This window comes from Haliotis rubra, unplaced genomic scaffold (assembly GCF_003918875.1).
Source record: "Haliotis rubra isolate DU_JTF1 unplaced genomic scaffold, ASM391887v1 Scf47, whole genome shotgun sequence".
In the NCBI taxonomy this organism is placed as follows: domain Eukaryota; kingdom Metazoa; phylum Mollusca; class Gastropoda; order Lepetellida; family Haliotidae; genus Haliotis; species Haliotis rubra.
The window spans coordinates 2673758-2696284 of NW_025767157.1; the positions used below are offsets into that span (position 1 = coordinate 2673758).

Here is a 22527-nt window from a genome sequence, read left to right on the forward strand (position 1 = left end):
AGAAACTAATACTTCAAATATGCCTTTGTTTAATATGAAATATGACCTGGAAATGAAAAACAAACTTTTCCAAGGCTAGTTAACATATTGTAATTGATATGTGAAAAACAAATATCAACACACAATGGCTGCTTAGTGTTAATCTTAATTTGGGTCAAACTGACCTACACTTCTGTTTACCTCACACGTAGTTATGTAATATAATTTTGGATAAAACAGAAGGGTAATTTTAGTTTTTTAATTGCCTCTTTACATCAGGATCTTATTGGGAATTTAATATAGTATTGACATGATAAATGGTTATCCTTTATCCTTCAGTAGTTTGTCAAAGCTGAAGAATTAATTTCATCCAGAAACAAGAACACATGGTCTCTGTTTCATCTTTGAACCATTATGTTGGCTTTCCAGAATATTCTGTCGCAGATTTTAGTTTCTAGACATTTTTTAAAATCTAACTGTAGACTCTACATAATGGTTGGAGGCCATATTGAAGCACAGTGATTCACACACATAGATGTTTGTATTTGTATTTCTTATATTGTTATATGTAGGTTATGTGAGGAAAACCTTCCCTGTTTATACACACATGTTGTGTCCTGTTTGTAATTAGTTATTAATATATATTTAAGTTTGTGTTGCAAGTCGATATTGTGAAAATGAGAATTACAGAATGGTCAGCAAATGGCTTATTAAACCTTCATCAACACCACTGATGAGACCCATGTCACCATGCAAGTTCCCCAAAACAATTAGCCTAGTTATCCTTATTATTTGTGTTGGTCAGCCAACACGTTGCTGTACAATATCTGTAGTGATATATAATATACTTCCCCTTTATCCTCTTCATAGATGGAGGTAATTAAGTCTCACATAGTTACCTCTCTAAACATATACACTGCTTCACTTCATTCCGACTTGTTTCCCCTGCTTTAGGGTTAGCTTTGAAGAATCTAAGTGATGTAAGTTTTATAAAAAACACTTGAGGTCTACAGGTAGCTGATGAAGAGATGCTTCTTCATGTATAGTTTTTGGAACATTTGTGTATGTTTTAATCTTTTATGTTCCAATACAATCATCATGAATACATATAATTTCTATTTTTTTCATAAGGTAAGTTTACACTTTCTTGATTCGAAAACATGTATAAAATGATCTGAAATCCTCTATAAAGTGAATTTAAAAGCAGAGTTATGGAAATTGACCCAAGAAGAGGCAGCATTAGAAAGAAGTCACCCTGACCGTATACAGAAATATGTTACATGGTTAATTAAGTAACATCTCAAAATTCAAATATAAATGGGTTATCCCTTCTTGACTAATAGAAATAAACAAATTGTTTGCTTGTGAAACAGCTGGTAATGAAATGTACTGTTGTATGTTACAGCGGCCAGGCACTGTGGATTCAGTCATATCAGAACGGTGTTTCTCCCGACCACCCACCAGCAACACCCTTGTCCTTCCAAAGTAAGTTGTGTAACCATGGTGATGAGTTTGCGGTGGACTTTTGACACTAATCAACATGATATTCCCAACAAAGTCAACACTGGACATAGCAAACTGAAAAGAAATTCCAAAACTTTTGCCGAAAATAATGTTATACTTTGAATTGACTGAATACTTTTCAAATTTGAATCTTAATGTTTTAAATAAATTAAAGAATAACTATTTCATCCAGGGAAATGATAAATGTTTCTAAGGAAATGCCTGTGTAAAAATAACAACTTTGGGCTAAAAGTATTTTTTCTTCATGATAAAAAATTATAACAAATTAATAATCTGTTGTCCAATGTCCAAAGGATACATTCAGCAGTGATTGCATTAGGTACACAGGCCTTAGTATTTAACTGCATGTCTTATCTGGCTTAGGGTAACAATGGAATTTTTAAGTTTCTCATCAGTTTTGGGGTACAAGATACCTGAAAATATGTCTGACTGTGTGTGGAATGTCTAATACTGACAGGAATGGAGTATAATACTGGATTCCCTATAATAACCCTTGTGACAAACATATACAGGCTGACACTGGCAGTATATACTGGGCTATTGTATATATGCTTATACTGTATATGTATGCAAGCACCGTGTGGTGAATGTGTGATCCTCTGGTTTCAGTGGAGCTGGTAATCACAGGTACTATTGAATGTGGCATGCACTGCCTTCACTACTAGCCTGGCTTCAGTGTGCTGTCTCTCTGTCTGTCTGTCCCACTGTGGGCGTGGTGGTCACACTTCTAACCACAAGAATACATAGCTGTACACTAAAACAAAATGATCTTTTTTCTCCCATGTATCATATAAGTCTGGGATACATTTTTGAATGTATTTTTAAAATATTTGTACAGCTACATGTTCCTGTGCATCTTACATTACAGCACATATATACACCATTTCTCAACTCTTGCTATTGTTTCTATATATGGGCCATATGGTGTTTGAATATATGTATATGAATTAAACTGATTGTAACATGTTATTTTAGTTTATTTCAGTTAAAATCTGAATAATTTATCATATGTTTTTGAGACTGAGGCAATGGTATTTTTTATTAAAGATTTTATTCTATTCCTATCTCTCTATTTTGTGTGATGTAATTTTATCTTTTTTTCATGTTTTGTTAGATGTGTATTTTTCATGAAACAGTGATGTTTGCTTCATTTCTGTTTTTTTATTCCACAACCCATTGACATTATATAGGTGATATTTTTCGGGAAATTGCAAAATTCTGTACTGTCAATTCATAAGGACATAAGTGCATAAATGTGAAAACCATGAGAAACAATGTGATATGGTGAATAACGCAATAAGGTATTTCTAAAACATTTTCTATAGAATCACAGCATCGAACAGCAATGCCTTGATAGCAGGATGTCTTGAACCAGTAGCGGAGACCGAAGAGGGTGGGGCAGATACTCTTGGAGATGGCCCTGGACTGATTGGGGACCCTCTAGACCAGGCCCCTGACCCATTTTCTGCTGTGGAGGGTGGGGATATTCCTGCTGATGTCTTGGCAGCAGCTGTAGCAGAGGACCAGGCCATGGAGATCCAAGCTGCAGAGAACCAGGCCTTGTTTCACCCTGTAGCCATGGAAGAACCCACTGTTGGAGACATCCACACTGCTGCCGCCATCGACAACATCCTTAACGAGGGTGATGAACAACCTGCTGTCAACACAATGACTCTTGCTGAACTAGGACCAGAGACTTCTGATGGTGAGTGTTGTGACACTGTCAGATGTTTCATAGACATCAGACCTTATTGTCTTTCAGACTTAGTTGGGGGATGGGTTGGCAGGGTTGTCTATGATGCTGTAATTTGATGTGCAGAGTTTGGTCCCTTACCCATGCCAGAATCCTATGTAGGTTTGAATGTTTGAATCCCAGTTCCCCTAATCAGGATTCTTGATTTGTCTGCACCATGCTGATGTGTTTCTCCAAATGCTACTGGACTAAGGATTTTATGACCTCAGGTTTGTCTCCCACATCTTAAGCTGACATGCCCTTAATGTAACTGGAAAAAGGCCTAGGCTGCAGAAGACCAAACTCAATCACTCCGATCTTTGTAAGATTTTGTCTATACCCATAAATTAAAGTTTTTGGCATTATATGTGGTACTACATCTCTTGTGTAAGTGAAATAATCTGAAGTCTTAATTTTGCGTAAAACTGTATTATGGGTAGTTAGAGAAAGAAGTTGGCTTTGCTTGTCTAATGCTAGGGTTACACTATCCCCGATGGCCATGGCAGCCCCGTTTCGCCAAAACGTAGTGAAAAGGGGACAAAACGGGATGGACATGAGACAACGTGGGGGGACTGAATGAGCAAACGTGACAGTCCGTGATTGCCGTGGATGCTGTGCCACTGTTTTAAGCTTTTAAAATATTTGCCATGGCAGTCACAGTACTAATGAGAAACCTAGTAGGCCGTAGTAAAATGGGAGTAACACAACCAAATGTGACAGCACCTGTAGACGGCCCGTAGTGGGACGGGAGGCATGTGTATTCCCCGGCATCTCATGGTCCTTTTGACACATTCGGCCACATTTGTTTGTCATTTTGTCATGGTTGTTTCATCCTTGCTGCCCGTTTTGTCCCAGTTCTCACAGCAAGCTAGGGTGTATGGTAGCTGATTCTTCCTGTTCTGTCACGACACATCCAGGTGTGTGACAGTTTACAGGGCCAACAAGATACAGCACCTTGCGTTCAGCTACGGTCTGATTTGGTGCAACTGATCTGGGAGAGAGTACAAACAGCAGGCCAGGCAGGACTTGATGTATTGCCCCAGCAAACCTTCTTTATCTTTGGGGTTCATGGTGTTCTTGCCCCCTCAGGATACAATGGCTGCTGTTGCTTGGGAGGCTTTATTTTTATACAGTGGGCACAAATGTGCTCCAAAGCTGGCCAGCGTCCACGTTTTATCCATAGAAAGTCTTGACAGAAGGTGCAAAACGTGTCAAAACCTTGTTCAAAACGTGGGGGGAACCCATCAGAACGCGACAGGCCAGGAGGAATCGTAATGGCATCTGTAGTGGACTGCGGGCTGAACTGTAGTGCACCTTTGAGCTGCCAGGACTCAGCAGCCCGTTTTCCGCCCATCGCGGATACCGTGATAGACCATGAGAAAAATTAGTAGGACCTTACAAAAAAATTGCAAATATCCCACGGCACACTATGTTTTGCCGTGGGAACAGTGTTAAGCATAAAAGGGCAAGGTGGAGCAGATTGTCACACGCCCAAGTTCCATTCAAGTTTGAACCCTTATTCAAATTCTTATCTCCCTTCTCCTTCGACGGTCAAGTGGAAACCTTGAATCCTGTTCAAATCACTCCATACAATCGAAGTTACCTACTCCCTTATTCCCGCCAAAACCGGTCCCACGTGACCCGAGACTAGCTCTTATCACTCTCTCCTTCATCGCCCTCGCCGACGGTCAGGCGGTCCTTACGGGTCCTATTTGCGGCAGATATCCTTTCATTTCGACCTTATAACTTAAATTTTGTCCGCAGATTGTATTTAGATCCATATTAGTTGTATCCATATGTATATTATTATGTAAAATTCTACTAAAGTGAGGTATTTTCACTTCGTTGCAGGTGAGGTATTGTTCAATGGTGGCATGTCAGCAATGCAGATTGAGGCCATCCTGTTTGCTCCTCTTGTTGCCTTCAGACTTGTTTTTTTGATTCACGGTGCCAATATTGCATTAATTTATCAACACAACCATTTACTAAATATTTATCAGCCTGCTTATGCAGGACTATAGATAAACAACATCGTGTAAACAAATCAGCGGGAAGGGGTAGTTCTCTTACAACTGGTACTAAAATGTCACAACACAATAAGGAGAATTTCCCAGGGATTTCTTCCGTTTCTGTCGCGCAGTCTACTTCCAAGAGAAAATCACCTCCGACAGAGGAGACTGAACTACAATGCCTAGCGAGGAAGAAACGATCGTCTAGATTGTCTGCAAAATCTACAACTACGAGATCTACATCGTCTATATCTACTAGATCATCAGATACACCTATGACATTTGAGAATGCCATATCTCGACTCGACAGATCACCACCAGTTTCAGAACTGCAGATCATCTTGACTTCATCTCAGACTACATCTACTAGTACTCCAAGAGAGTTAGCGAACTCAGGTTCGCAACAACATACGTCAAAATCATCATCGTCGTCGAGGGAGAAACATTCATCCCAGCGTAGATCATCGAATACTACAGGGTTTGCGAACCCTCCCAGCACATCATCAGGGGTTACAAACCCTTCTACGACATCAGGGTTCGGAAACCCTTCTACAGACAATCAGAATAGATCATCTCAAACATCACAGACTACGTCTACTGATCATTTAACCATGAAAACTACGTCAAATCAGACAACTGTTGCACTACAAACAGAAAGAGATTTTTCACCTGATGGGTGTGTGTGTGTGTGTGTGTGTGTGTGTGTGTGTGTGTCGCGAACCCTCAACAACAGAGAGTTTCAACGCATCAGCAGAGAGATATAAATCAACCTTTCGCGAACCCGACTGGTTCAACGAATACACCGGTAGATCAGGATTTTGTAGCCAGTATTACATGCCAAGTAGTTTTGGCTATGCAACAACGTTCATCATCAGATAATCAACAGACGATTACACAGGCTACAAATGAAAGTACTCAGGAGGAGACACCCACTTCAGAAACGAGTTTACAAGAATCGGAGGAATCTACAATATGATGCAGAAATATTATCTTGGATAACAGATGGGTTACCAATTGCTTCACCAACACACAAGGAGAATTCATCGGAGACTTATCGTATTATAGATGAGGATCTTGAGACATTAACTATACCACCTATTAAACCTATCTCACAGGTTTCATCGAACCTCAAGTTAGCATTCGCGAATGCTACCAGACATCATGGTCAACATACACCATCAACTCAAGGCGAGACCACCTCTTACCATTATTCCACAAATACATCATTATTCAGACCAACAATGAATCAAGCTATCAGACGCCATCAACTCACTACTGACAAAGAATGCAGTAGAGATTATAGAAGAAAACAGTCTCACACCAGGATTTTATTCCCCGATATTTCTAGTACCCAAAAAGAACTCCATAGAGAAGTTCCGTCTCATATACAATATGAAACGATTCAACCTAGACTTTCTACTGAAACCACAGAAGTTCAAGATGCTTCATCTACCTCAACTGAGACACTTAATAAGACCCAATGAGTATCTAGCCAGCATAGATTTACAGGATGCGTACCTACACATCCCCATACATCCAGAATCAAGGAAATATCTACGATTCCTATATCAAGGGAAGCACTATCAATGGAAAGTACTCCTCTTTGGAATTTCGTCGGCCGTGGCTATTTACACGTGTCACCAAACCAATTGTGGCATTTCTACATCAGAGAGAGGTTCGCAATACCTTTTATCTGGACGACGGCATTCAGGCACATCAGTCAGCAAATCAACTCAAACATCAGTTAGAATTGACAATTCAACTACTAACTCAACTAGGATGGTTAGTCAACAGGAGGAAATCAGAACTATGTCCGTCAGAGGAATTACAATTCCTGGGAATCAAGTTTCTCACCAGTGAAACTCGAATTGTACTCCCACAGGTACGATGGGAGAACATACAGAAATGTCTACACACTGCCTTGAACGAACCTCTTCTGATAAGAGAGTGGCAGAGATTATTGGGCCTCCTAATGTCAGCTCAATCCTAACTCGCAGAGGAAGGTTACAACTACGTCCAATTCAGCGGTTCTTAATACCACATCTGGAAAATCTACAACCCATAAGCATTCCTCAACACTTGAAGGAATACCTAATGTGGTGGACAAACAAGTTGAATGTTTGCAATTAACTTATTTGAAAGAACCGGTATACAGACTACATCTGTATGTAGACGCATCCCTACAAGGATGGGGAGCCAACTTCAACTACAAAGTCTCCTCAGGAGTTTGGTCACCAATCGAAAAGAAATAACACATAAATCAACTAGAACTCAAGGCAGTTATAGAGGCGAGTCAACATTGAGCGCATGTACTCAGGGATCAAGTTCTCATGATACACACAGACAACTTAACAGTAGCGTTTTATATAAACCTACAAGGATCAACAAAGTCAGCGCCTCTACTAAGACTAACATTTCAACTATTCAAGGTAGTAGACAACCTCAATCTGTGGATAAGAGTTTGTCACATTCGGGAGCGAAAAACGTCCTAGCAGACGCCTATCCAGACCGATGAGACCATCACCTACGGAATGGAAATTACACCCGGAAGCATTTCTACTGATAACGAGAGAACATGGTTGCCCTTTCATAGACCTCTTTGCAACACAATTCAATCATCAGATTGTAACGTTTGTCTCGCCAGTACCAGATCCACAAGCATGGGCGACAGCCCTCGCCATATCATGGGAAGGTCTAAATGCATACGCATTTCCTCCACCGATACTACTACCACAAGTTCTACACAAGATTGCTCAGACCAAAATCCTACAAATGATTTTGGTCGAGCCTTACTGGCCAGCGAGAACATGGTTTCCAGACCTAAAAAGCTTATGGGGAGCCAATACTAAAACTTCCAGATTGGCCAAACCTACTGATTCATCCTCACACAAAACAACTGCACAGCAATCCAACAAATCTCAGACTACACGTATGGAGTGTATCGCACTGTTTGAAGAAAAGAGGTTATTCCATGAGAGCTGCTAAGGCAGTTACAATGGCCTTAAGACGTTCAACATGTAATCTGTATGATGATAAATGGAGGAATTTTGATCAATTTGCAATTGCTACAAGCAAACGATTCACGGCAGCGGAAGCAACACATCCGCAAGTAGCAGAATATCTTTGCCATCTCAGATCAACCAAACATTTGAAAGGATCAACACTTTCAACATACTTCAGCAGCAATCAGTTCGGTGATTACCATGAACTCGGGAGTTAAACTCACCAAAGTTCCCGAACTAGTAGCATTATTGAGATTGTTTAAACTAGAGGATCAACACTGGAAATTTAGAGCTCCAGCATGGGACCTCAATATAGTGCTACAACATCTCACAAGTGAGGATTATGAGCCTTTACAAGACGCAACTTTTGAGTTACTTACTCAAAAAACGATATTTCTCCTTGCCTTAGCTACAGCAGCTAGAATCTTGGAAATACATGCTCTTGACTTCGCACGAACGAGGTTCGACACAGGAGAACATGCAGCAGTCCATTTAGGATTGAGATGGGATTTCATAGCAAAGAATCAACTTCCTGGTCAACCAGATCGTCAATTTCATCGGAAATCTATAAGATTTACTTCTCTTAATCAATTAAGAGTAGGTGGTCCCCCAATATGATAAATTCACAAGGGAAGGCAACAGGCAACAGGATGTTACAGGGTAGCGTTCGGACTATATATAGACAGCCACAGTGAATCCTGTTAGGTGGCTGACCCACCACCTATTCCGTCGGATTTGATAAGCAATAATCATGAGTCAGGATTAGGAAAAATATGTAATTTTTATGATAAAATTATTATTTTTATACTTATCCTGACTCATGAGGTAAACCCTCCCGACTGTCCCCACTCTCAGCATTACGGTTCTTCACTGTAAGTTGCAATGCGGGCATATTACGGAGAGAGTGATAAGAGCTAGGCTTAGGTCACGTGGGACTGGTTTTGGGCGGGAATAAGGGAGGTAACTCGGGGTGAGTGATTGTACAGATGCTTCAGTGAATTTGAATAGGATTCAAGGTTTCCACTTGACCATTGAAGGAGAAGGGAGATAAGCAATAATCATGAGTCAGCATAAGTATAAAAATAATAATTTTATCATAAAAATTACATTTCTAGTGGTCCAAATCTTTTAGGATGAGGTTGATCAGATTTATTTGAAAAATAATCTTGAAATATATTTTGAAGTACTAAATGTTTTTGCAAAACTGGTACTAAGCATGTTCTGAACAAATGATGTTTGACTTCCAAGGTATATAACAAAACAGCCCTGTGAGATTACAAAGAACTGATAGTGCTGCATTTTGTTCTTGTGTTGTCAGTGGCAGGAGGCTTGTTGATAATGTTTAGATCACAAGACACATCAGCCATTACCCATCTCTCTGATCAATACAATATGCTGGAAATGCCACCCTAGCTGCAAATGCATGTATCAATATGCAATACACAATGCCTTTCAGCCATGGGAACTTTCACAAATTACTCTTGTCAGTGGGGCAAACAAAGAACATGATTTAGACTACCAAGTTACAGTTGTCAGACTTCCATATTTGTGAAAACCTTGTTGGTTGAATGGGTCAATCACTGAATTTGTGCAGGGGAATTTTTCCTTACTCTGAAAGTGTGGGTTCGAACATGGGATGGGGCTCAACAAAAAGAAAGTACTAGAATTTGTACTTTACATAGAAAGTGTATTCACAAATATAACCTTGGTTACTTGTACATTATCTCTCTGATATTTTTTCACACGATTTCATTGATCTGATAACATGATTATTAGTATTATGTAAATCAGTCCATATATTCACACCTCAGATACAGCAACAGCAGGTATTTCCACCCGATCAGAGTTCTATACATTACGTAATGGACAACAGTAATGAGGAGACTGTATTGCGTCATGCTGTTGTTACCATCTCATGAATAACTGATTGCTGTATTCAGAATGAGAACATATTGTTAAGAAAATATGACATAATAAATACAATAGAAGCCTGTTACCTATATGTTATCCTCCATCACTACACGACTGCCACTTTACATCGATCGATTAACGACTGTGGCACTACCTGTCTCAGACTCGCAGGACAGTAGGAAACAGTGAAGTAGAGCATCAGCCATCACTAACCAGTTCAGGTATTGGTGTTTTTTTGTGATCAATGATTCATGCATGTCTTCCTCGGGATTCAATGAGAACATACTGCTAATTAAATATTAATGAATTTTGTACGAGAACATAACGAGATTACTGCTGTTGTCATAGTATCTGCTATGTTTGTTGGCATCGTGGGTGACTGATGATAGCTAGCTGAGGGAAAGGAAGCGACCAGTAACTTTCTGTCTTGTTAATGTTAGATAACTATGGCTTTCAATATAACAAGTAAGTACCAGTTAGATGTCTGTTGTGTGTAAGATGAGAGGGTCTAATGTCATGTTAGAATGTTTAAATTCCTTCCATTATTTTTTGGATATGAAGCGATGATTTATGACTTGTGTCAAATGTTCTTAGTGTTATGGTTTTACATTAAGAGAGCCACACATTATTGAAACAGGTAAATAAAGAGTGTCATTCAACATTTTGTAGATGACAGTCATGAATGATGTCTGTTATGAGCTGATTTTAAAACGAGATGATTTAACTTTTATCTATTTTGGGTAATGTTTTACCCCTATTCCAGATTGATAGGTTAGTGACTGTACAGAGTTCCAAAATATGATTTACCAGGGATCATTTGTTTGATTCTACAGCTTCTGAATCTTAGGATCCACACAGTCTCTATTTTTCACATGACAGGTTTGACAAAGATCTTTTGGTATTCATGCTTAGTGTTGAACTGTTTTCATGATGCCACCTTTTATCAAGGTCATAGTTTGGTGTTACAAACCTTCATGCCATAAAGCCCACTAAAACCATGGATACACTCTTGACATTTTGTTACTGATTACTGACAATGTTTACTGACTTTATTCGGTTACTAATACCAGAGTCACTTAAGTCCATATGTCCTTTCACATAGTGAAATGTTTTTGAATTAATAATAACAAACTGCAAGTTCTGTTATGAATTTGACCCACAAATTGTTTTCTCTTTCCAAGAGGAAAGGAGCTGACCCTAAGTTTTAAGTTTAGTTGGACACCCTGAGAACTAAGATTGACAGTTTAAGTGTTGGTGGACACCCTTAGAACCAAGATAAACAGTTAAGTGTTGGTGGACGCTCTGAGAACCAAGATAAACAGTTAAGTGTTGGTGGACACCTTGAGAAGCCAGTGTAACAGTTAAGTGTTGGTGGACACCCTGAGAACCCAATGTAACAGTTAAGTGTTGGTTGACACCCTGAGAACCCAATGTAACAGTTAAGTGTTGGTGGACACCCTGAGAACCAAGATAAACAGTTAAGTGTTGGTGGACACCCTGAGAAGCCAATGTAACAGTTAAGTGTTGTTGGACACCCTGAGAACCCAATGTAACAGTTAAGTGTTGGTGGACACCCTGAGAACCCAATGTAACAGTTAAGTGTTGGTGGACACCCTGAGAACCCAGTGTAACAGTTAAGTGTTGGTGGACACCCTGAGAACCAAGATAAACAGTTAAGTGTTGGTGGACACCCTGAGAACCCAGTTTAACAGTTAAGTGTTGGTGGACACCCTGAGAACCCAATGTAACAGTTAAGTGTTGGTGGACACCCTGAGAACCAAGATAAACAGTTAAGTGTTGGTGAACACCCTGAGAAGCCAGTGTAACAGTTAAGTGTTGTTGGACACCCTGATAACAGAATTTAGATTAACAGTTAAGTGTTGTTGGACACCCTGAGAACCCAATGTAAAAGTAAAGTGTTGGTGGACACCCTGAAAACCATGATTAACAATTTAAGTGTTGGTGGACACCCTGAGAGTGAGTGAGTGAGTTTAGATTTAAGCCGCACTCAGCAATATTCCAGCGGCAGTCTGTAAATAATCGAGTCTGGACCACACAATCCAGTGATCAACAGCATGAGCATCGATCATGACCACCCGATCCCGTTAAGTCGCCTTTTACGACAAGTATGGGTTACTGAAGGTACATTCTAAACCCAGACCCTGAGAACTCAGTGTAATAGTTAAGTGTTGGTGGACACCCCGAGAACTGTTAAGTGTTTGTGAACACCCTGGTAACCCAGTTGGGTCAGGGTTGAGATAACAAGATCCAACATTTGCTCATCTTCGATATTCCAGTATCATTGACATGTAGGTAAGGCTTGGCAGGATCAATGTGTTGCATGTGCTGTTTCTAAGCAATGTTGAGTTTATATTGATTTTGATGTAGCTACAATAAAAACTGGACTCATTACAGATACTGGTTCCATACAGTCTATTAATTTTTAGTTCAATAAGATTTTGCTAGTGTATTGTTCTGAAAGCTGTGTCCTTGCAGTAAAGGATCATGAAGAGACAGAGATGTTTTTAAAGCTGGGTAGCCAGATTGGTAGGTGGAAAAGGGTGGAACAGAAATTAAGGGCCTATACTGGCAACATATTTGTGTGGTAAATAAATGCTTTGGAAAATGAGGAAATTCTAATTAATTAATGCACCATGTTTTGTTTGAGTAAATCTCAGGGACAACCTGTGTTTTGTATTATATTAGTCCTATTAGCTACTTACAAAAGTTGAATAACTACAAATCTTCTTGTGCTCCTGGAATATTATTAAATATCAATACCTAGGAATCAAAATATATTGTTATTAAAGTCTTTGATAGGAAGTTAACAGTTTGAAGGACATAAATGTATGACAAGTATTTATGGATGACAACTTCTTGTATTAACTACATTTCAGAGCTGATTTGAAAATGCCATCTATTTAAGTTGTTTATTGTTAAAACACAGTAATTGATTTTCCCCATTTGATGGATATTGGTAAACAACCACGGCTATAGCTTGTTGCTGCTTTGATCTTATCATGCAGCTTTCCCTGGCAACCTAGCTGATGTTAGTTGTAACTGAAGACAGTTACCTGCCGTGTGGGAGTGTTGACATAATGGCCTGGCATGACATGCTTCGTCAACTCTCTTCACATCTCTCTTGGGTGCCAGAACCTGATGGCAACAAATCAATGGTGCCTTCAATGGCCCAGTCTGTGTACTGGGACACAGTTGTCATATACACATTGTTGAAATATCCTGAATATGTGATGCTTCATATTCTTCTTTGAGAGTCAGGACATACATAAGTAATCAGTATGTACACTGTACTTGCAATCATTAAAGACCTCAAATTGTTTGGCAAGTTTAGATATATATTGTTTTACAATGATAATTTTATGTAGGAAAGAAATGTCAGTATATAACAAGTTTTCCTGCACAAGTAGTGTAAAAATATTGGATTTTATTCTCAAGGGCACTCTAAACACAGTGGTTAGCTAAAAATAGCTTCTCAGGAAAGAACTGTCAAAGTTTCACTACAAAGAGAAAAAAGAACACCGGGTAAATGTGCTATTCTGTTGTATAAGTGTTTAGGTGGGTGATGATGGGTGTGTTCAAACTCTTTCATTATCAGAATACACTAAACTGACCAAGAACCATGTAAGATATTTATCTCCGTTTAACTGAGCTTGCACCTTTAACTGTTACGGAGTTTGGAAATACATCAATATGATGTCATTATGAATTGTGATTGCGTGACAATGGACGACTTCCAGTTTTCCATATGAATGCTAGATGAAATCCATTTCCGATTCAAAACTTGTATGCAAAAACTTGTCTTGATTTGGAAATGGAAAATCATTTTGAGTTTGTCATTAGGCTGTATCTTCTCAATGGACCAGGAACCCATTGTGTTTAGGATATGGATTTCTACAACAAGTGTACTCCTTTGTGTGGTTGAAATGCAACTGTTTAGGTAGAAAATTGAATATGCAAATGTTTTATGAACAATGAAAAGAGAACATAACCCACCCTTCACTGTCTGATGTGGATCAGCACGTTCGAATGAATTAAATTATCTCTTAATCACGGTGTGTGCCTCATTGGAACTTTATGCAATATTGCTCAGCCAGACTTTCCATGTTAGTTATAATCACAATTTCAACTTGTCATGATATTGTGTTTAAAATGCATGGAGTGCTAAAGTATCATCTTTAACACTCTGTTTTAATCTAGCACCCCAGAAGCCTATAGGTCCTGTACGATCGATGTCACGGATGACAATGCCGCTGCCCAAGGCTAGTGGAGTGTGTCTACTGGATGATCTACAAATAGGGTCAGCTAGGCCCTCTCAACCGCCAACACCACCAAACCTCACCAAGTTCTCGCCTGCTCCACTACAGGATGTGTAAGTAGAACTTGAACAATCCATGACACAATATCTTAGTAATAAGATCTCTGTAGATCTCTTCTGTTACATTGTGGTGATCAAGAAAAATGGTTTTCGAGTAGTGAAAAAAACAGAAAGAAAAAGAAATGTTTCTCATCTTAAACCTAGCAGGTAAATATCGGGGGTATATAGTTGTACCAAGGAATTCTGTTTGTCCATCCGAGGACATTTTGGTTTAACCAATTACTTGAAAACCTTTGGTTGGATTGTTTTCCAGTTTGGAGACCACATTTGTCTAAAGAAGAGGTGCAGTGTTAATTTTGATTATGACATCTTAATTGTTTTAAAGAATTCCCCACAAATGAATTTTGCATGATGTATATCACTAGCATTGCAATATCCTGATCTGATGTCTGTTACATTGGACATTAAGTTGAAATACTGTTCAAAGTGCACTGAAAGTGAATTCACTCACTCATTCTTTCCCCAACACTGCAGGTTTTCACCTCAGCCTCCAGTGATGGACAAGCCAATGTCTGCTGGTCACTTAGCTCCCCTGGAGAGAGGGGTCACTTTTGACCAGACCGCCATGGACCGTGCACGCCAACACAGTGCAAGTTGTGGCCATCCGCATGCTGGCCAGGAGCTGTGTTATTTGTGTCATCAGCGGGCTCGACGCAACGTCCCTGTGTCGTTTGTGGAGGAGCGTCGGCGTCGGGAGGTGGAGGAGGACAGATTGCTGCAGCAGTACCAGGCCATGAAGGATGCAGAACAAACCATCACAGAACATGTCAGTATAACTAAAGTTCAGTGCTAGGACCCCCAGTAGGAATCCAGGGTTATAGAACTGGTTCCCACTTACCTATGTTGGTCATAAATGGCGACTGTGTGGATTGGGTGGTCGGGCTCTGTGATTTAGTTGATCGTGCGTCATCACACCACGACAGTTAGGGATCATTCCTCATAGGTATCAGTCACTAGATTGTCTGGTTCAGGCATTAAAACTCCCCAAAACAAACAAGATAAGAAAAGAGGTCAAGGCATCTTTGTCATAACCCAATGTTAAAAATAAAAAATCTAGGGATGTTTTGGGCCAGTTTTGGCTTCTATTCTCTTTGTACATTTTCTGGCTCAGATGCATAATGGCTGCTGAGTGCACTGAAACTGTTTCTTTTCATGTTTGGAATCCTATTCCAGGAGAACAACTTGTCTAAGAGACAGGACCTTCAGAAAATGGCCGCCTTCAATCTTGGAGTAGCAGATGCTACTATTCAAAAGAAGAAGGCCAGAGACACAGATTTCCAGGTGAGTGTCCCTCATCTGCTAGTGTGTGGAACAAAAGAAATGATTGAAATGAAACTTCGAGAAAACCTCTTCCAGAAAGCGTGTCTGGTGTGAGTAAGGTCAGACACAGTGTTATATGCACCACAAGGTAATGTCAGTGTTCTACTGTCAGTATTCCACATTAGAACTGATTGTAAGAAGGAACTGAACATATCAGGTGGTCAGGCTTAGCAATGTGGTTCACTGTGTGTAATTGTACCCTGACTGGATTAATTTTTGCTCATCGTCATCGAAAATGTACAGACTGACTTGATTATTTAGAGTCACTAAGCTGGAGTAATGCTGAGTACAGCATTAAAACAAAAAAGAAAAACAGAACAAAACTTATGTTACCTGTGTGTTATTTTCCTGTCAGTTAAACAATTAATTCCCTCCACAGAGATCCTACATATTCCAACGAAGACCTCTGACGCCACCACGGTTCCCCAAGCAGCAGGGGTACTTCAAAGATTTGGCCTCGCAGGTAACAACACTTATTGTTCACAGGCCTCATGGCCAGTACTACATTCAAAAGGAGTCAACTACTGGTTTTCTGCACAGGTTCAGCTGAGTTCTACCTAGGTTTCTGTGATGTTAGAGGATGTTTTCCATGTTGAAATGCAAAGGTTAACACAGAAATGGCTTTTTGTAGAAGTAACTTGTGAAATGAGTGAATGATGACACACGGTCAATGAGTAATTAACAAATTATATTTTTGATTTGCAATCACAAAAGGCAGTAGGAATGGTCAAATGTTGATACAGTCTGCTACAGTCTTGTATTCCTGGGATGAAGTTGCTAAACGGCTGAAATTTTGGCATGATTGTACATCGAGGTAGAAGGGATACATATTTACAAGTATCCACGTACATTTTGTTATGAAACAGAACAGAGGAGTAAGCATGCATGTACAAGGATAAGCATCAATGGTAGATCATTACCATCTTGGATAGAGGCCTATGGAGAAGTCATTGTGTAGGTAAAGAAACACTAATACCATAGGTCACTGTTCTGTGGTTGATTCTTTTAAGTGCCATTCTGTTGTTGGGTTGCCCTTGTGTAAATAATGCCCCCCTTACAGATGTACTGTGGTTGCCTGTGTTGTACTGTGGAAATATTCTATTAGATCAGCCCATCATAGTAAGGGAGGTTGAGCTGTTCTGATAGATTCTAGATTCAATAGTATGCTGTCATAAGAATCAAAGTGACAAGGGAACCAACTTTTTCCAGGTTGATATGAAGGAACAGACCAAACAGAAGCGTAATGCAGATGAGGCCTTCTTTGAGAGACTGGAACAGGTGCAGCTGGCGGAGGAGTGAGTACCATGAATTTTTCAGTAATGCTTCAATCATTTTAACAGTACTTCCACAATTCAAAGTTACTGCCACCATTTCAACAATATATTTGGGTGCGGAGATAGAGACATTATGGCCATACTGATATATATTAAATACCAAAACATGAAAGGTTTTCAAGGCCTCATTCAAGAGCACATATATGTAGTTAACACTACAGGATTTCCTGGATACAATGTCTTGAAGAACGTGAAAATAATCCTTGGTCTGCCTGTAAGACCATTGTAATGTGTATTTAGAATTGTGTACAGTGTGTACAGTGTACATGCTGTGTTGTAATGTGAAGGTAGAAGTCAATGCAGTGTTTATGTTTATAACACTGCTATGTTGTAGTGTGCAAGGTGAAGTGTATAAAGTTTTCATGTATACCTTCTATGTTGCAGTCTGGCAGCACAAAGGGAGCAGTACTTGAAAGACAAATATGATCAGACCGATGTCTACAAGAAGGCTCTTGAGTCACAGGTACCATGACATGTCACATCTGTTCACCATCATTCTATATGTCAGTCTCCTGACAAATGGCATCTGTTGTCCAAAATGTCTACTTTGCACTTGTGGGGAATCCATGACAAAATATCGTGTGATGATTGTAAACCAGATTTGTGTGAGACCCCAAGCTTTCATCTGTTTAAAACCATTGTCTGGATCGGATCACTTGATGACATATTAACATTGTAAATTGGAGAGTTTGGTTTTAAGGATGTCATCGATCTGTTATAGTCATGGATCTTATTGATATGTCATCGCTAGTTGAAGATGTTTATCAGAATATCATTGGTTTGTATTGTTCAGGTTTGATTATTTCCAAGCTGCCCCCATACAGCTGGAATACTGACAATATGTTGAGTGAGTGAGTGAGTTTTAGTTTTACGTGCTTTTAGCAATATTAGCTATAATCACGGTACCATCCAATATGTTTGCAGGCATCAATGTATATTGTCCTCTCTAGTGCTCCAAGCTGCCCCCATACAGCTGGAATATTGACAGTATAACAAGTACCATCCAATATGTTGAACACAATGCAGGCATCAATGTAGCAGTGTCATCTCTAGTTTACCACCTCTATTGATGTATGTCCAAGGGTTTGTTACACAAAACTGTCGCAGTGCTCCAATACTTTAACATATTGTTATTGCACTATGGTCACTTTGTGAAATATTGGACCACCAATTAATTTTGACCTTGATGTGTCAATAGAAGTGATGGATGCTTTGGCCTATATCATCACATAAACATATCATTCATTGCCTCGAGACTCCAACTGTATTAATACCAGGATAGCTTTGCAACTGTCACATACCTTAACCTTCCTGTTGCTTCAGCCTGATTAAACTTTAGGAACTAAGCTAGAATTTCAAGGCTCTATTATAGCGACACCAGTTGTTATTACAAGTTGTGTAGCTTCTATGTCCCTCCTACGGACATCGGATTCCCGCTCTCACATAACTTGCATTTGCTTGAAACAATATTGTGGCACCCTGTCAAGATCTGATCAGTAATCAAGAACTATATTGTAATAAAACAGGTTTTACTTCATGAAGTGCATCAGATCCCCTTGGTTAAAAACTTTGCTTTGCAAATCCTGTAATCTACCAAAATCTGTACGGCAGGTTTGGTAACCAACCGAATGTCAGTTTTATTGTGATTTTTCATTGGACTATGCTGAGGCTCATTAGGCCAAAACATCACTCAGACGTTCCAGCCTAGTTTAGCAAGTGTAGAAACTGAGCTTTTATTGTCACTTCCTTTCCTTGTCTGGGGAAGATGGCCTGATTGTTGTTGTGCTTTGCTTATATCTATTTGCCTGTTTGTGTGCTGCTAGATACACCTTCGGGACAGATTCCGCAAACCTGATGGTCTTCTCCGCTCACCAGAGTATCCTACATCACGCTGTCCACTCTTCACTCCTGATCTCACTTACTCTCACCTCACTGTTCCCCGGCCTTATGTGCTGCGCCCATTTGCAGAGAAAAATACAGCCATTGATTGTGCCTCTCCATTCACACTGCCTAGGGTACTCTCACTGGGAACAGGATGTTAATCCTACTTGCGTATACTTAACTTCAACCATCACTTGTTATCTTCCCAGTATCTTATGGCTGTCACATACCTGGTATTCTTAATTAATGATTTTCTCTCAGTATTCCTTATTCTAGCTCATTCTTCAACAGAACTTTTTGTGTCTTACATCTTTATATGTAAGTGAATTTTCCTTGATATCAAAACTGAGGTATGAGATTTAAAGTTAGTTGGCTAATTTGTTTCAAACATAAGAAAGAGTTTTGTTTAGTTCAAATTTGGCTGGTTTTGATAACATTAAGGTGTTTGAAGTTAAGTATACTAGCCCTGAAGCAGTTTCTCTTTAACACTAATTCTAATCTTTGGATGTTCTATGTGCATTTAACTTCTAACTTCAACGTCATTTTCTTGTACTGTTTCTTGCCTTTTCTTTGTGATATAATCTTTCTAGTCAACCTATCTCTACTCTGATCTGTTTCTCAACCATTGCTTTTTGCTTGTTGTCAAAAATATTGCACCTGAAGTACCTCTGTGTGTTTCACATACCAACATGGCTTCATATTGCAGCTTCGTTTCAAGCCTGTCCCAATGCCCAGCTGTGAGCCAGACTCGGAGGTGTTCGGCAAGAATGACATGAACAATGAGAAGATGGCAGAGAGACGACAACGGGCACATAACCTGTTCCGAGAACAGCAGGATTTTGTGTCACAGAAGAAGCGAGACATCATCTTGAAACGTCTGTCGAGAGCAGAAGGAAGAGGAGGAGACTCTCAGTCGGACCAGGAAGGAGTGAGTGATTCATATTATTATGTGAAACAAATTTAGCTTGTCCTGGCTTGGTGTTTGTAATCCTAGGAAAAAATATAAGCTTACCTGCAAAATAATCATTTCCCCTTTGGACTGAACTATTGATTGTTTTACTACCATTGTTCCTGTTCTCAATACAGTATATCATTTTAGAGACTGGCCATGTGATGTTCTAAAGAGGGGTGGGGGGTGGGTGAAATTATAAACTGTTTCAGAAAATGCTTGAATAAAATAATCATGCTTTGTACTGTTGATTAAGAAATAACTGCCAGCCATTCAAAGGACATAAGACCAGTGAAGATCTGGGTTAGAATTGATCTTCAGTAACCGATGCTTGTTGTAAGAAGGGATTAGCGGGATTGGGTCATCAGGGTGGCTGACTACAATTGTATCCCAGTTGCGGAGATTGATGCTCATGCTGTTGATCACTGGATTGTCTGGTCCACAATGTGTGGTTTTGTATGTAGAGCTGAAAATCTATAAAATCTCCATACAAAACCCAATCCCCCAAGAATGTCAAATGGTTGGTCCCTAAGATGATGTTACTTCATGGTCCTGAAAAACATCCTTCTTAACTGTCTGGTGTCAATTATTAGCAAAACCTTTGTCATGAAAAATCATCATAAATCTTTTTCATTGTCCCCAAGATTCCCTATGTGTTGAAAACTTTTCCTGCAGTTGTATTGTAGCTACAGGTATAATTCTCTTTTCCCCCTTTTACCAGATTGCTCGATGACAGGGCCAACCGTCACCACATGCGCTTTTTGTCTCGTCGCCGACTGGAAGACGATTGGTCTAAATCTGCTGACATGAAACGAGGAAGGGAGTTGGAGGATCGGCTTCGATCTCTCAGTCCTGGGATACTGGTGCACGAGCAGTGTGACAAGTACCACCGCTGTCGTCAGTGTCTGCGCCAACTTCGCAACTGTGGCGAGTCAAACATCTGGAGCGAGTCACGATACATTCCTGGATCAAGACTCATGGTTTAAACATGGCCGATGGAATGATTATCCCTAGTCTTTGCCTAGGTCTTGATAAGTTTCGTACCATCTAGCGATTACACCACTTCTGAAGGTCTTAAGAATATTTTGTCTTATATCCATCGGCTTTGTTTTAGGTCTGAACGAAAAAAATTTTATACTGGTATTTACAAGAAGTGATTTGTAAATGACATGGAATGGTATACAATTTGCTGCAATGATGTTTGATATATTTGATCATTTGGTATGGATAATTATTTTTGATGCCTTGTCCAGTGGTGTTAATTGTTAGATGTTTTCATTGTTCAAGGCCTGTCAACAGGTTGTGATACATATACTAGTTTGTGATGCCTTGATGTTGTTGTTTGTAAAAGGGCAGAAACCATTTTACCTGCCTGCTATAAAACAAACCATCTGTGATAACAGTATTATTTATAATCATATTGCATTCATGAACCTGTCCTGTGTTCTATGTAGCTATTTTAGATAACGTTTTAACATTTTGTACATGTTGTAATACTTCTACATTTATTTGCTGTGATACATTTTATGTACATACATGATCAGTTACACTTCTAAGTACACTGGATATCTATTGGTTTGTATGATGTATTTTCATTTTTTTATAAGTTTTTAAGTGATGGATGGATTCTTGTCCAGTCCAAGCTTAATTGTCCTTAATAACCCCTCATAAAAGAGGCTGAGACAAACATTGGTACTCCAATCATGATACTGCTGATCTTGGTATGCATCTTTCATGCCCTTTTAGTTTGTTGACCATAAACACTTGTTTCGGTATGTGAATTTCTCACTGTGTTACCTGTGAAGGCTTGAGTTAACATCATGGTTAATCAGATTGTCAATGTCTGGCATGATTTCTGTATTGTTGGAGGGTTTCTTCATTAAACATTGCTGCCAACAATAAATCATGTATATGTACTTGAATATGTGTGGGTTTTCTGTTCAAAAAGACTTCAAACTCTAATCTACTGTTGAAACAAGTAAACTATGATATTGCAAGCTGGTTATCTTTCGTGGTTAATGTTAAATTGTAAAATTGGCACAAATGGAGTGTTTGTGTTCCAGCCTCCTGAGATGAAAGAGGAGTTTTCAAATAGAAAACACAGTAATTTCACCTTCAGATTGAATCAGAGAACTGCCTGCTTATGTACAAAGGGCATTTCATATTACTGTGTGTTAACATGGGCAGGAGGGTGGAGCCAGGGAATCTGTGGTGCTTAGATTGAACATGAGGCACTAGTCGGTATTCCAGCTGTTTGACAGTGGCCTATAAATATACTGACTGACTTTAACCACTAGGCTACCCCACCGCCCTGTAAATATACTGACTGACTTTAACCACTAGGCTACCCCACCGCCCTGTATAAATATACTGACTGACTTTAACCACTAGGCTACCCCACCGCCCTGTAAATATACTGACTGACTTTAACCACTAGGCTACCCCAATGCCCTGTAAATATACTGACTGACTTTAACCACTAGGCTACCC

The 22527-nt window shown here is 39.5% G+C and overlaps 2 protein-coding genes across 2 annotated transcripts in view; one reads left to right on the forward strand and one right to left on the reverse strand.

Moving 5' to 3' along the window:
* LOC124290545 (probable C-mannosyltransferase DPY19L3) overlaps nucleotides 1-10363 on the reverse strand; it is a 56744-nt gene extending 46381 nt beyond the window's left edge. The window contains exon 1 of the mRNA XM_046727296.1: nucleotides 10244-10363. The gene's annotated coding sequence lies outside the window, so the exon portion shown is untranslated. The remainder of the gene's footprint in view (nucleotides 1-10243) is intronic.
* Nucleotides 1-21956, forward strand: part of LOC124290544 (coiled-coil domain-containing protein 81-like) — a 28951-nt gene extending 6995 nt beyond the window's left edge. The window contains 13 exon segments of the mRNA XM_046727292.1: nucleotides 1385-1464; nucleotides 2113-2130; nucleotides 2829-3208; nucleotides 14376-14547; nucleotides 15028-15319; nucleotides 15727-15834; nucleotides 16253-16336; nucleotides 17083-17168; nucleotides 17592-17670; nucleotides 19031-19222; nucleotides 19795-19968; nucleotides 19970-20016; nucleotides 20759-21956. Coding sequence (XP_046583248.1) covers nucleotides 1385-1464; nucleotides 2113-2130; nucleotides 2829-3208; nucleotides 14376-14547; nucleotides 15028-15319; nucleotides 15727-15834; nucleotides 16253-16336; nucleotides 17083-17168; nucleotides 17592-17670; nucleotides 19031-19222; nucleotides 19795-19968; nucleotides 19970-20016; nucleotides 20759-21023 — 1977 coding nt within the window. The 3' untranslated portion in view covers nucleotides 21024-21956.
* The last annotated feature ends 571 nt before the right edge of the window (nucleotides 21957-22527 follow it).